We start from the raw sequence: 16,104 nt of genomic DNA on the forward strand, positions 1-16,104 counted from the left end.
TTGAATCAGGCCCTTAATCTAGAAAATTACACAGAAGTAAAACCGCAGTTACATTATTTATTCATAAAACAAAATCAACATAAAACAATTTCAATGAACCAAAAAATCTACAGTACACTGCTTTATCTGCCAACATGATCCTCTCTAGATGGACACAAGGCTCTGTTCCTTGACTTCCCTTTTAATTAATGATTACCATCACTTGTGCTGAACCACCTTTCTTAACATTTAACCTGTTCAACACCGGAGATTTCAATAATAAATTAAGAGGGAAGTCCAGACACAGAGCATTGTGTCCCTCCTGGAAAGGGTCAAGTTGAGAGGTAGTATGTTGCAATAAGCATGTAATAAACAGCTTTCTCTCTGTGGATGTGTGCAAGGAAAGAGCAACACTATAAAACTGTATGTGTGTAGACACTCCCTCCCAGTGCCTTGTATAAAAGGGAACGCTTGTATGAGCTGGGATTGAAGTTCACTGTTTTCTACTGCAAGAAGATGGCTGGCTCGGAGGAACAGGGTAGAAAACAGGCAGAGGAACTCATGAAAAAAATGGCTGAAAAGGCCAGCAAGATGACTCCAGAGGAAATGCAGTTTACTTATAAGGGGATTCTGTACCCGAGCCTTCTCTGCAGTGAGGCCACATTTCAGGCACTAGAGTCTTTTGAAGCCAGAGAAGATGATGTGCTGATTGTAACTTATCCCAAATGTGGTAAGTGGGGGGAACAATTACAGAGTGTAACTACCATAGGTTCTGGGGGTGGAAGTGCTTGGGGATGTCCTGCCTTCTCCGTCACTGGGTCTAATTCAGCATGCATTTGGCCGATTATGGAACAAGTATGCGCATGTGCATACACATATTATCTTATATTTATATGTCTAGTCTCCGTGTGTAATGTGTTATATAAGCAAAATCAAATAGAAAAATAGACTAGTAAGGGGCAGTGTCAGTAACTCGCTGCATGTGATAGAGATAGACACAGATGTGTCCAAAATCTTACCTCAATATGCCATGCACCGCGAGATGTCGGACATCCCCCTTTTTTGTTGTTGTTGATACACTGGTAGTTGCTGCGCTGCTGTCTCGTGCACTGCGCAATTAAAGGGCTCACAGTGCTGGTGAGTGGGAGCAAGTGACCGGATGCAAGTGAGAAGGAGCACATCAGTGAAAGGAAGACCTGAAACTAGCACTAGGGAGCAGAGGATGACATATAGTATATCTCCTATTGTTGGATATTGTATTTAACAAGTAAAGACAACTAGAATTGCTGGTAAGCATACTTTTTTTTTTTTTTTTTTCAAGAGGGCATTTGTTAAAATGTTCCTGGTATCAACTAGGCTAAGTACCTGTTTTGACCACAGGACACTGGAGAGCTGACAAAGTGTGTCCCCACTAGCAGCGATTACACTGAACAATAGCTGGAGAGTAACTTCTGGAATAATAAGTGTATGGCAGTGATGCATCCTCCGCCATCCCAGTTTAAAGCAGCATGGCATTTATACACATTATGTACTGTATACTAAAAACTGGTAAAATAGCCCTAGCTAGTGTGGTACATTTAGATAAACTAACACCTGTTCTCTAACATCCGATAAATTGCTTGCATACTAGACTAACAGTAAATACAGCTGACCTGTACTGCTGGTCTCATCCTGTGCTTACACGAGACCTCCATAGCATCCAAGCAATACAAACATATACAGTATAGTGCAATACTGATAAAGTGGGTTGGGATCATTTGGTCTATTGCATTATGGTCGAAAGTCATTAGGTCGAATCCATTAGGTCGACATGCTAAAAGGTCGACATGACTCTAGGTCGACATGGGAAAAGGTCGACATGATTCTAGGTCGAAAGGTCATTAGTTCGACAGGTCATTAGTTCGACAAGGTCATTAGTTCGACATTGTCTATGTCGACATTCACAAGGTCGACATAGGGTTTTTCACTGTTTTTTTACCTGAATGTCAACACAGTCGACATGGACACAGTTTAAAGTGCACTGCATCCCCTCGCATCGCTCGCTGCGCTCGCAATGCGTCGGGCACGGTGCCTCGCTACGCTCGGCACACTATTTTATTCTCCCACCACGCCCTAGTGGATGGTAGGGCATGAAATACCGCCTGTCGGCACATGTTGGCTCAAAAAACAGTGAAAAACTACATGTCGACCTTGTGAATGTCGACATAGACAATGTCGAACTAATGACCTTGTCGAACTAATGACCTTTCGAACTAGAATCATGTCGACCTTTTCCCATGTCGACCTAGAGTCATGTCGACCTTTTAGCATGTCGACCTATTGGATTCGACCTAATGACTGTCGACCATAATGCAGTAGACCAAATGACCGCATCCCGATAAAGTTGAATAATAATGTATGTATTATTCAATGGTGTATTCAATGGTTTTTGCGAGCTGTGACAGCGAGCAGTGCTGACTACTCGCAGACACAGCTCACAGGTTCAGTATTCAGCTGACCCCCTGCACGCGCTGTTTCGTAGCGACGGGGAAACGGCACGTGCAGCCACTAAAAACAGCAGTGCTCCAGGCTACATGCAGTGGGCTCCTTGCATTAGCTGAGAGCCTTGCTGTTTGGGCAAATCCTTGCTGTTCTCTGACATTGAGGATTCCCCCGGAACGTAGAATATGGTGAGCGGCCGGCACAGGGGTTAAAAGGCGAGGGCCGCTTGTTTTCGTCGATCCTCGCCGTTTAACCCCCCTCGCCTGCCGCATTGAATGCGGCCCAATAGCTGCATATAAAAGTAATGAATAGTCTCAGTAAATATGTTTTTCTTAGGCTCTTTTCCACAGCCTCGTTACTGTAGCACGATTTATAAATTACTTGGCACACCATAACACAATATTATGTCTATACATTATAAGGATAATAAAAATATGAGGGAGAGATGTACTAAGCCTTGTAAAGTGCTAAAATGGAGATTGATAATCCACCAGCCCTTCAGGTCCTATCTGTCATTTTTCAAACCTAGCCTGTAACCTGGCAGTTAGGAGCTGATTGGCTTTATCACTCTCCATTTTATCACTTTTTAAGTTTAGTACATCTTGCACTGAATCTTTAACAGCAGTTCAAGATATCAAGAAGAGAATGAGGTCCCACATTGTATCAGTACAATTGGTCTAGCACGATGGGGTGTGGCTTTGCGGAAGGGATGTGGCCCAGGAGATGCTTTCTGCCCCTTGAAAGTGGGCAGTGCCAGCTCCTACACAAGGATAGGAGCCAGTATTTTGTATCAACCCTCAGTGTTTGACATCCAGATGTGGCCCACCCCAGTGATGCCACTGTCAGTATATATTCTAATGTCCATCTGTGCTTAGCCCACACCATTGTTAATGTGAGAATAACCCATTATAGCCCAATTACCCCTTTCAGTCGGATCATTCCATGTCCGTTTAACCAGGTGTGTCCACCAACTGTTTCAGATCTTAACTGTCTGGCAATTAGTTTTTGAAACATTGACTTTTTAATTTAGTAAAAATATTTAATCGCGGCTTCTTTATCCAGTCTATTTAAAGCATCCTAAGGTAACTCTTCCTCCCAAATCCAAACCATATTACTTTATCTGACTTGTGTTTCGCGTTACGGCAAAAACGCACGGAAATAAAGAAAAAACACCTGTGTAATAAACTGGATAAAGAAGCTACGATTGGTAAATAATTTTAATAAATTGAAAAATCAATATTTAATAAACAAATTGTCAGACAGTCCAGATTTTTGGCAGCAATAGTTATTTTGACATCCTCTCATCTACAATTTTTTTGTAAAAATCTGAGATGGGTGGTGGACATTTTTTATTTTTTTTGTGATTTAATATGGACTGATACAGTCACAAGTGGAAAAATACTTAAAATGGTACTTGTTTAGTTTCACGGCGGCAGCGCGCGCCACTCTGTACTTGAATCTTGGCAGCTTGCCGAACTGCCTTACTTCTCTAAGCTACGTTATCAGCATAGTGCCTGTTTGAATCCTGACAGCTAGCCAGCTGCCTTACTTCTGTAATCTACGTTATCAGCGTCCTACGCTGATTCCATGGCAGCCCAGCGCTGACAGGTCATTGTGGCACTTCTAGTTCCACAGAGAAATAGACAGTACCCTTAAAATACATATAGACAAAAGTCAGCATCACCCTTTTGTAATAATAATGTATTTTGGTAGGCAATGTTTTTTTTTCCACATGAGCGATATAATGCCCATCCTAAATGAAATGGCCCTAAATTCTTCACCTGTAAAGTTTACCAAAGCTAGTGATAAACTTGATACCTATTGCTGTTCCAAATGTTTCTTTTAAAAAAAATGTAGGGTTTCAAACAAAATGTCTGTGCAAAAAAGAAGCCATACGATTTAAAAAAAAAGTTACATCCCTGCCTTTGCTTTACTTATACACCCATATTTTTGTTCAATTAATTACTTTTTTTTTCTTAAACTCAAAATTATATTTAAATGAAGGTGGATGATTGGAACCACAGAAAAGTTTCTCTTATTCAAGTGCTGTCTCCATGAAGTTAAAGTATGCACTATTTATTATTTGCTCCTTGAGAACACTTTTGAATCGGACAACCACACAAGTTGCCTATTTTGGGTTTAACTGAACAAAAAGTAAAATTCTGAATATTCTAGTAATGTATATGTAATAGTAAAACTTTAATAAAAACACCATTTAGGAAACCCACAGTATCTTTCTAAATCTAGTGTTCCTTTTACTCTGTGTCATAAGTTATTCAACTACATAATCACTCAATAAATTGTATTCTAGGAACGAACTGGACAGTACAGATACTTCATGAAATGCTGCTTGCAGTTCATAATAAGGAGCCCACAATTGACCGTGGTATGCTTGAATTTAATTTTGGAAAAGCAAATAAATTTGAGGTTTGTATAGAATTTTGGATATTAAGCTTATTAACCTTTTCTCTATACAAGCTAGACATCTGTATTCTATCCTCTGGAATATACAGATGAAGTCCCTCTTGTCCTTGCCGGGCGCCCACCAGAATGTCCCTTCTGAACTCCCCAGTGCGATCGAATATCTTTTCTCTTTTTTGTACTTAAAAAACAGGCCCACTGTGACAGGAAGGTAGCAGGAAGCTAGGAATTTTTGGAGGCTAAGCAGCGCAGTATGAATGACTGAGTCCAGATGGCAGCTGGGCTGCGACTACAACAGCAGTTGATACACTGATAGTAGCTGGTGCAGGTTTGCAGGTGACTCTCCAGCAGCAGACAGAATCCGGAAGATGATAATACTAATGGTGACTGTGACAGGTTAACAAATGCATGAGCGGCTGAGTAGACAGGCAGCGTCTGGGAAGCGACTGGGAGGCGGACAGCATCTGGTAAACAGCTGGAAAGCCAGAAAGGAGCAGGATAGCGGATGGGGTTTGGAGGCCATGCTGGGACAGGTAGCGCAGGTGCGACTTAGAAGCCGAGCAGCGGCAGGTGATAGACACATGCTGGCAGACATGAGGACCAGGTAATTTGAAAGGCAGGAGTGAAGGGAAACAGGCGTCTTGATACGATGAATGCAGGATATTTATCCCTCCTGTGTTACAAGGAGTTGCTGACAGGAAGGAGGTTAATCCAAATACATGGCATCGATTCAGAAGATTTCAGGCAGAACTAAACAGATGTGAGACCAGGAACAGGGCACCAAGGAGCTGGGCACTATTATACATTACATTGGACAGCGCTGCAGCTGGCAGCACATATATAGGCCTGTGGATGCGACTGGTGTGCCCACAAAGCCAATGCTTTGTGTGCTGAGCAGTGTCTACACCATGCTAGTTATTGCCCTGACAAGCACTCATGAAGAAGCCTGCACAGACCCATGCAGGTGTGTGTGTGTGTGTGCATGTGGGTTTCAGAGCTGGTCCTGGTTCAGGAAATCCCCACCATATTACCTGGACAAACACTAAAGCTCTTATTAGCAGAGGTACAATACAGCGGAGTACTGGACTGGTTTGACTTTCCTTTTGTCTGTGTATTTTGCAGGCTTCTCAGAAAACATTGCTCAGGGGGATGTGTATTTTGGGTGAAGTCTGCCTTATTCTTTGGTGTGTTTGCACACATGATCCTTGTTACATGTCTGTGCACGGTTTCCTATGGAAAGTTTTTTCCAAGTTTGGCCGATGGTGTATCTGTGATTTCATCCTTGTTTTGACATTCAAAATGATGCAACACTCCCTTGATTGCCTTTAGTAAATGTCTGTGTTTGAAAAGATAGCCATATTCGATGATGAATACAATATCGACCAAACGCGAATCTTTATAAATATAGTCCTTTGTTCCTTGCATGTAATTCAGGTGCAGTTGTGGTTCAACTCTGCTTTAGAACCATAGATGTCAAAGATCATACATTTCTGTGTAGGGGAATGGGACCCGGTAAATGGCCTGATGTGGAGAAGCAGAAAATTAGTGAATAACTGGCATTTAGAATGGATTGGAGTAGAGATGTGGGAGTTAAAGACCAGCAATGGGAAACTTGCAGCGGTCCTTTTGATGAATTGGCCAGCAAGTGAATGAGGATCTTCATTGCACCCAGGGTGAGAGAGTGTCTAATCTTGGAGATATTATAAAGTTGGAAGTGACCTGAATGGGAGAGGGTATGAATGTGGAGTTTGGGGGAGACCAGAGTCAAGGAAAATTCCCAGGTAGTGGCCTTCTGGGACAGAATTGAAGGTAATGTTACCAACAGATAGTGAAAAGGTGGGAGATTAAGGCAGAAGATAAGTACATTGTTCTACTGTTCTACTGCCCTCTTATCTTTTATGAACTGCTTCTTGTACATGGTCCAGATACTGGTGCATGATTATATACAGTGACAAGGCCACTGAGCTTGGTTCATTTCTGCATTGGGTCTGAGTCTCACTTTTCCAGATGCATTCTAATCGCTAATTATGTGCTATGTTGGTAAAAATATTTGCAATAATACTTTTTTTTTTTTATTCTCAAGCCCTTGAAGCAACAACCATCACCGCGACTATTCGCATCCCACCTGACTTATGATAATATCCCTAAATCATTCCTTGAAAAGACCAAGGTATAGTAACCACTCTTCCGTTACATAACTAGTGTTATATTGCATGTAAAATTTTAATATAAATGAACTACTTATAATGGCCTGCTTAATCCTTAACCCTTTGAGTGCCAACATGAGAGGTACAAAATATCAGCAAAAAATGCCAGCGTCGCCCACATTTGTTATATAAATGTAAATTAAAAATGTTGTATAAAAAAAAGGTTTCCTAGCATGGCGCCCACGATTCCATCGTACGACATCTCATCGCATCGCCTGCAATATTGCGGCATGTGATGCATGGGGACACGGATTACTTTACATGTATTCCGTGTCCCCTCGCGGGGCTCGGTGCGCTCGCCACGCTTTGGGCTCGAATTACGCGTCCGCTCGCAACACTTCGGGTTCGGTTGCTCGCTGCGCTCGCCACACTATCTAAAGTAAGCTCCACACCGACGTGGATAGTGGGGGGATGAAAAGGTCGGAGGACACGTACCGCTGCGCTCGCCACGCTTCGGGTTGCCGTGGATACTGGGGGTTACATCTCATTGTAAGCACCCATCACATCTCATGGCATGGATGCTTGTACAATGAAATATTGCATTGAATGCCATTTGCTGGCATGCGATCCTATGCAAAAAAAGATTATATTTCCTATATAAAGTAACTATTACAGGTCATTATGATGAATAACAATGTTTGCTTGGTAATTTTCACACCCATTTTGACAAATTCACTTGGCACTCAAAGGGTTAATGACAAAGACAATTATCTTTGTACTTTATATTTACTAGCTAATATGCCTGTTTTTAACCAGGCAAACCTTTGCTTGGTGGCAGTGGCGTAACTACCTATTTTGCGCCCCCCCCCGCCGCAAATTTTTTGCCTCCACCTCCCCTCGGTGCCCACCCCATGCCCATACCTGCTCAGCCGCATCTGCGGTCACGGTCCGGTCTCTCCCAGCGCTAATTCCTGCTTCTATGATGAAAATGGACTCTTAGAAAAATGGCTGCCCCCATACTGCAGACAGACCCGGCGCCCAAACTTTCTCTGCGCCTCCCCGCCACTGCGGGGGCTGCGGAGCTATAGTTACACCACTGCTTGGTGGAACATGTCTTTAGAAGAAGAAATATAAGGTCTCGTGAGGAAGGCCGCAGGGAGGTCCATGGGGCCATACCTTGTAGAAGTAAAGAATAAGTTATCAGAATACTCATTATATTCTCCATCTAATACATAAATCAAACACAGGTGCAGATTAAGGTGACAGAAGGAGGAAAGGGTGGGTTCCAAAAAAAACATTTTGTAATGACAACTGGTATCTATGATCAAATAGGATTTGCAGATCATGGACAGTAGAGGCCAGGGGAAAACATCTATCCAAATTGGGTCTAGTTTATAGCAGCACTACCAGATGTGCAGGAAAGATCTCCACTGTATATACAGTAGCTGGATAAAATAATTTGCATGCGTTTTCCTTGATATAAATCTAAATGGAGCATTTACAATCACACCTCCTTGACATGTTAGAAAAGCATGCGCATCAGAAGAGTTTTGGTTAGTCCAGGATTGCCGACCCTCCCGGAATTCCCGGGAGTCTCCCGAAAATCGGGTCCCCCTCCCGGCCCCCCGGAAGGGTGGGCAACCCTCCCGGAATCTGGGGGACCCCCCTAAACCCCCCGAATCGCGGCATTTAAATGCCGCAATCCGCGGGTCTCAGAGGAGGGGGCGGAGCTAAAATGCCACAATCGTGTCATTTTAGCCCCGCCCCCTCCATGGAGATCAGTAATTTCTCCCATTCCCGTAATGGGGTGGGGCTTAATGACGTCACAGTCAAGCCCCGCCCCCCGATCGGGTAAGGAAAGTCTCCTCTCCGGGCTTCTCCCGGAGAGGAGCATTAAAAAGTCGGCAACCCTGGGTTAGTCCATAGTAGTTAAGAATTCATTAGTAAAACAGTTGTACTCCATGTGCATGTAACAAAGCACTACATAGAAATATTTTTGCAGGTACACTAACCAATAACACCAACCAAAGAATACTTCTACATTACACCTAAACAGGAGTGAATTTTACCGTTTTATATGAGTTCTGTGTCATTGTTTTGTATATTTTATATGATTTGTTGTATGTTTGTTTTATTCATTCTAATGAGTTAGGATTAAATATATAATTTTCGGTACTTGTTTCCTAGCAGGGTGCCCAGTACGCTGTAAGCGCACAGGGCTATTCTCCGTAGCAAAATCTCATTGCATTGCATCTCATAGGCCATTATAGTGCCATGCGAAGCAATGTGATTTTTTAATGTAATTTATTCACTGCTCTGTTGGTCCTAGGGGATTGCATTGCACCTCCCGAAAAATTGCATGAGATTTTATAGGGTGCGATGCATTGCCATTAGCTATACACTTGTATGACATACAATGAGGTTTCACTGACCCCCCCACTATCCACGTCACCCCGAAGTGTGGCGAGCGCAGCGAGCACCACGAGGGCTGGAGCAACGGGTCCTTCCGACCTTTTCATACCCCCACTATCCACGTCGGCATGGAGTTGATTTTATATAGTGTGGCGAGCGCAGCGAGTTTTGTATATGCACTAAGCGATTTTCTGCACCATGATTTTCAAATCAACGCTCCCCATACACCCTGGGCAAAAACGGCCCACTTGTATGAGACTTTAGATGAACTTCAATATCTTACTGCAGGTAACTAACATGCAGACACATCTAATAACATAAATTACAATGAAACTTAATGTATTAATTATCTGTCCTCTATTGTTACAGATCTTGGTGATTCTTCGTAACCCCAAGGATACAGCGGTGTCTTATTACCATTTCAATAATACCAATCCTATGCTTCCTTCGTACAGCTCTTGGGACTTGTATTTCCAAGATTATATGAGTGGAAACAGTAAGTTATCAGTATGCAGGTGCAAAAAGACCAGTGACACTCCACTAATGTTCATGGATAGGGTTTGCATGTTTATAACCTAAACATATCATTTAGAAATACACTGCACTATTTCTATCACTCGAGGTGAGAGAAATACAAAAATCAGGTTTAAAGAGCACCAGATACAGTATATTGCAGGAAACAGACATAAAATAACACCGTATTGTTCAGGTACATTGACACAAGGATCTAGCATCTCATCCGTCCACAAGAACAGTACCAACAGTACAAAGTACTATAATATGTTACATGAAATACATGCATTGTAATATGATGTATGAAATGTAAGCTTATTCTAGTTTTTGCTGGAGTAATAGCATTGTTATCTCTCAGCGCTGGGCCCATCAATGAGGTGCCGCATGAGTGTCCACGTTCATCCTATGCAGACACAAACATTCAATTGTGCTTTTTTTATTCCACACAATTCCCTTTTGTACTTCGTACATAGTTGCATTGAACTTGAATCTGTGTAGAAAGGGCTCTGATGCGTGTGGTCACTACTTTACCTCATGCTGACGTCACACAACTGTGTATAGGTTTAAACCAATTCATGTGCATTTACGGGCCGATTTAGACCCATTAGTTTGAGTCTGAATTTGACCCCTTGTCCAATGGTGGGGATTTGCCCATGTGCGAATATGCGCATGTGCAAACTCCTTCAGTGAATTTCATACTTGCCGAGCTGTTCTCTCCAAAGGGGCCAGACACGGGCCTGGAGCAGGGGAACACCCAGTGTTTTATGGGCACCCCTATGAAAAGTCTGGGTGTTCCCCTGAGGACGCACGTGGGTCAATGTCTGCTGGGGGTGGGTAGCTGACATCACATGACATCAGCATCCACCCCCTTTTTGCCAATCTGCGGCAGTAATAAAAGCCTGCGAGGGTCCGTTTGGGACCCTTCTTCCGACCTTGCTCCTCCTCTCTCCACCCCCTCTCCTCCCCTGTAATGTCAGGAGGTCCTTTAGCCCACTACAATTTAGACCTAACCGACAAGTTACCCCAGCCTCCCCCACTACCTATAATAAATAAATCATGGCAGCTGAACTGCACAAGAGGCAGCTGGAGGTCCGAAAAGGGGGGCGGGGCTAAACGGCACTGTGCTATATACAGTGCCATGACAGCCAGCAGCTTCAGAGACAGCAGCACGGCCTAAAAGTGAGTGTGACAAAGGGAAGGGGCACTATGTGTGTGTTTCACTGTCACTGCTATATATATATATGTGTGTGTGTGTGTGTGTGTGTGTGTGTGTGTGTGTGTGTGTGTGTGTGTGTGTGTGTGTGTATGAATCTGGGGGCCAGGATGAAGCTCTGCTGCTGGCACACCTGTGTATGAGGCGTTGAGATGTCACCATGTCCGCAGATGGTCAAATCCACTATGTTTACACCCCCTCCACTGCTTTCAGAAAAATGTTGCAAGCACAGCTCTGTAAGATGTACAAGGATCTCACTCCCTGTGTCTGTGCCTCCCTGTCCCCTCACAACTGCCCTGTGCCTCCCTGTCTGCTCCTAACTGCCCTGTGCCTCCCTGTCTGCTCCCAACTGCCCTGTGCCTCCCTGTCTGCTCCCAACTGCCCTGTGGCTCCCTGTTCACTCGCAACCATCCTGCCTCCCTGTCCCCTCCCTACCGATCTACGCCTCCCTGTCCCCTCCCTACTGTCCTGTCTCACTGTCCCCTTCCTATCGCGCTACGTTTCTCTCTATCCCCTCTGTATTATATATGTATGTCTGTATGAATGTGTACGACTACATATCTGTATGTGTGCTGCTTGTGTGCATATATGTGTGATTTTATATATTTATGTGTGTGTAACTATATGTATAGGTTAATGAGCGGTACTGTGTAGTGTAATGAGAATAAGGTTGCGCTTTAGCGTGGCATAGTTTCATGTACAGTATTATTATAGTTGCAGGCAGATGTTGTGTTTTTTTCTCTCTCTCTCTCTCTCTCTCTCTCTCTCTCTCTTCTTTGGACCTAAGGGGTATATTTACTTAGCCTTGGAGAGCAAGATAAGACTATCAACTAAACCAACTCCTGTCATTTTGTTTCCCAAACACAGCCTGTATCATAGTTACAATATGGTTGAGGGTTGGCACAGGCAGATTAATGAATTTGTGAGGTACAATTATGAACGTACATGTTATTTAACCAACGTTCTTACCGCCTGAAAGCAAATAAATGCGGTGTTTGGTTGGCGGTGCTCCCAAAAAGTTCAGCAAGACAACTGAAAAAATATGGTTTGTCACGAGGGTGACATAGGCAGAACAAAAAGGGTTTTTGGGGCACACATTTCTTAAAATGATAATGAATGGAAGGTATTTAAAATGTAACTTTTAATGAAAAACTACTACTAAAATATCAGTACGTATGAAATAACAGTTCAAATACGAACTCTAAACATGATGCATAACAAGAATAAAGATCACAATTTGAACATTTGGTGGCAAATAATGTTTAAGTACACTGGCGTGAGAAAATACTGGGGAATCCTGTAATGGATTCAATGTACCAGGCAAAATGGCCGCTCACAAACAATATGTTGCATTGGGGTGTACTTGACGCATAACACTATCCCCCTTCGAAAGGATCAATGTGGATAAATAAGGCGGACTGACTTGACTGGGTTCTTAATAGAAGGAGAGAGAACAGAGTGTTAAAGGGTAGATAGCTCCCTTGGCCAAGTGTTTTTCTGCAATCTGGTTTATAACAGTTCCGGGTATTCCCCTTCGGTCACCCCTACGGGTACTGGCCCGGCCAAACACTGCTTAGCTTTTGAGTTCGGTATGAGAATCAGGTGTGCCAGTGAAGTATGACCGTAACCACACCATAGGATGAGAGTATAACCTGGTTGTCAGGAGGCTTATATGTGCTTCTGCTTTTTGCTGAAAAGTAACACCATGTCCTTTGTTGCCGACGGGGAATACCCGTAACTGTAATACACCGGATTGCCGAAAAACACTTGGCCAAGGGAGCTATCTACCCTTTAACACTCTGTTCTCTCTCCTTCTATTAAGAACCCAGTCAAGTCAGTCCGCCTTATTTATCCACATTGATCCTTTCGAAGGGGGATAGTGTTATGCGTCAAGTACACCCCAATGCAACATATTGTTTGTGAGCGGCCATTTTGCCTGGTACATTGAATCCATTACAGGATTCCCCAGTATTTTCTCACGCCAGTGTACTTAAACATTATTCGCCACCAAATGTTCAAATTGTGATCTTTATTCTTGTTATGCATCATGTTTAGAGTTCATATTTGAACTGTTATTTCATACGTACTGATATTTTAGTAGTAGTTTTTCATTAAAAGTTACATTTTAAATACTTTCCATTCATTATCATTTTAAAAAGTGTGCCCCAAAAACCCTTTTTGTTCTGCCTATGTCACCCTCGTGACAAACCATATTTTTACAGCCTGTATCATGGCAGTTAATAGCTGATTAGCTGGTACTTTATCTCTCTCCAAGGCTTTGTAAATATACCCCCTAATTCTGTTATAATTTATGATAACATTAATGCTTATCTCTTTGCTTCATTATATACTGTATTACCGAAGTGTTTGCTGTTTATCTTGAGCTGTGTACAGTCAGATTGTTTATATGTAGTGCGGTGTATTGCGGTCTGTGGCATAATGTGTCACAGATATTACGGTGTGTGTAGCATTCTGTATCATGGGCATTGCGGTGTGTGGTATAGTGTGTCATGGTTATTGTGGTGTATAGCATAATGCATCACAGGCATTGTGGTGTATAGCATAATGTCTCACGGACATTAAGGTGTGTGGTATAATGTGTAATGGGCATTATGGTGTGTGGTATAATGTGGTGTGTGGCATAATGTCTAAAGGACATTATGGTGGGTGGCATAATGTGTAAGGGGCATTACTGTGTGTGACATTGTGTATGGGGCATTACTGTGAGGCAGAATGTGGTATGGGCATTACGGTGTGTGGTATAATGTGTAATAGGCATAGCGGTGTGCCAGGGGCATTATTATAAGGAGGAAAAATGACAAATACTGCAAGAGACATGAATCAGGATTTTCTTTTCCTATGGTGGCCAATGTCTGGGTGTGTAGGTTGCAAAACTGTGGTATAAGGTAGTCTTTTCCTGCAATGCCACGTCCCTTGCAGTGAGGCCACACCCCATATTCTGGAGCGTCTTTACATTTCTAATTACAATGGGGCATTGACGTGCGGTGAGGTCAGTCACTGGTGAGGCTCTCTATTTTGTATATGAGGAGAAAATATATGAAGGCATACTAATGAATATATTATATATCTATATATTTGGTTCTGTGCTGTCGGGACTGTCTGACTGGTGAACTGGAAGATCTTCTGTGTCACTACCCAGAGTGACATGATATGTGTGTGGTGTAAGGCACCTTCTAAAGGCCATGCAACTACACTACTGCTCATTGCACAGTGGGGTTAGTCCAGGGCTTGACAAATTTTTCTAAAATCTAGGAGCCAGGACAAAAGAGTAGGAGCCAGAATAAACTAAATCGCCCTACAAAAATAAAATTAACCCAGATTGTCCCTTTCAAAATATCACATTAAAAAAAATCTGCTCATTGTCACTTTCATTGTCATTGCTCCTGTGCTGACACCTGATGAGGACGGAGCTGAACTGTGCTCAGCTATGCGGCAGGTAGTATTCACTCTAGGAATTTTTTTACGGCAGGGTGCTGACCACCGAGTAGGGCACATTATACAGTAATAATGCCCCAGTAGTGCCATGCTGCCAGTAGTGACACAGATATAATTATCCCAGTAGTGCCATAGCCATAATTTCCCCAGCATTTTATTTTATTTATTAACAGTTTCTTATATAGCGCAGCATATTCTGTTGCGCTTAACAAAAGGAGACAGTGATACAACAAACTGGGTATTTACAGACAGTCAAAAGGTAGGAGGGCCCTGCTCTCAAGCTTACAATCTTGACACACATATACACACCCGTATAATGCACCCGGCAGTGACATCCGTATAATGAAACCCGGCAGTGACACCCGTATAAGTGACACCCGTATAATGCACCCGGCAGTGACACATACAGTGTATAATGCCCCGAGCAGTGAAACATAGTGTATAATGCCCCCAGCAGTGACACATACAGTGTATAATGCCCCCAGCAGTGAAACCTAGTGTATAATGCCCCCAGCAGTGAAACAGTGTATAATGCCCCCAGCAGTGAATCATAGTGTATAATGCCCCCAGCAGTGACACATGCTCCAAACTTATGTTAAAGGAGAAGCAGAAATTGCAATATGGAGCCAGCTTGTCAGCCAATCACTGACCCCGGCTGCCGGCACCTGAGCTCAGATTGACAGGCGAGGCTGCGTTAAAATATAGGATATACTTACAGCCGGCTGTGTGTCCCCCATGCCGCAGCAGACTGCTTGTCAGTGTGTCACCTCTCTCTGTGGTCAGCTGCCGGATCCAGCATTGGGGATCGCCCCGCCGCTGAGGTCTCTGTTTAACAAAGTCAGTGCCCTCACTAGGTAGGGGAGCGGGATTTAAATAGCCAGACCCTGCAGACAGTGCAGGAGCTGGAGCAGTGACTGTTACTGACACCAACTCCTGCGCTTACACCCTTGTGAGCATGGAGCAATGCGGGTTGGGAGGGGGTTGGCGGGGAGGTCCAAATCTCCAAAGTATGCTGAGAAGTGCGCCGGCCAGCCAGCTAGTAATACTTACAATTAGCAGGAGGCCGGACAACCACGGCTTCCTGCTGCTGGAGACGGAGCTGATCACCGCTTAGAGGAGGTGTGACTGCTATACGCGGCTATGTGGCTTAGGCAGGCAGGAGCATGGACACACTGCCGCTGCGTCCTGTCACCTCAACAGGCGGCAGACCCGGCCCCCACCTCTCACAGAATTTAGTCGCCGGGTTGTCTGGTGATGTGTCACCCCCGGCTGGTCCAGCAGCTGCAGGCTCCGATCAAAGCAAATAGGGCCGTCTCTGACTGAATACAGGCTGTCTGTGCGTGACAGATTGTATCCAATGTCCAATCACATCTGTCTCAGTGACAGCCCTGTCACTGAGGCAGATGTGTCGGTGCCGCTTCCCCGTTGGTTTCTAATGGGCTTTTCAGACACTTTTTTTTGCCCGTCCTAAGCTCTGCCCCC

The 16,104-nt window shown here is 43.7% G+C and overlaps 1 protein-coding gene across 1 annotated transcript in view; it reads left to right on the forward strand.

The window, feature by feature from the left end:
- The first annotated feature begins 374 nt into the window (after positions 1 to 374).
- The window catches only part of LOC146063618 (sulfotransferase 6B1-like), a 28,157-nt gene continuing 12,427 nt past the window's right edge, over positions 375 to 16,104 (forward strand). The window contains exons 1-4 of the mRNA XM_083176175.1: positions 375 to 709; positions 4,772 to 4,887; positions 6,965 to 7,051; positions 9,810 to 9,936. Of these exons, the coding sequence (XP_083032301.1) occupies positions 496 to 709; positions 4,772 to 4,887; positions 6,965 to 7,051; positions 9,810 to 9,936 (544 nt within the window). The 5' untranslated portion in view covers positions 375 to 495. The remainder of the gene's footprint in view (positions 710 to 4,771; positions 4,888 to 6,964; positions 7,052 to 9,809; positions 9,937 to 16,104) is intronic.

Source organism: Crinia signifera, chromosome 3 (genome assembly GCF_055691185.1).
Source record: "Crinia signifera chromosome 3, ASM5569118v1, whole genome shotgun sequence".
In the NCBI taxonomy this organism is placed as follows: domain Eukaryota; kingdom Metazoa; phylum Chordata; class Amphibia; order Anura; family Myobatrachidae; genus Crinia; species Crinia signifera.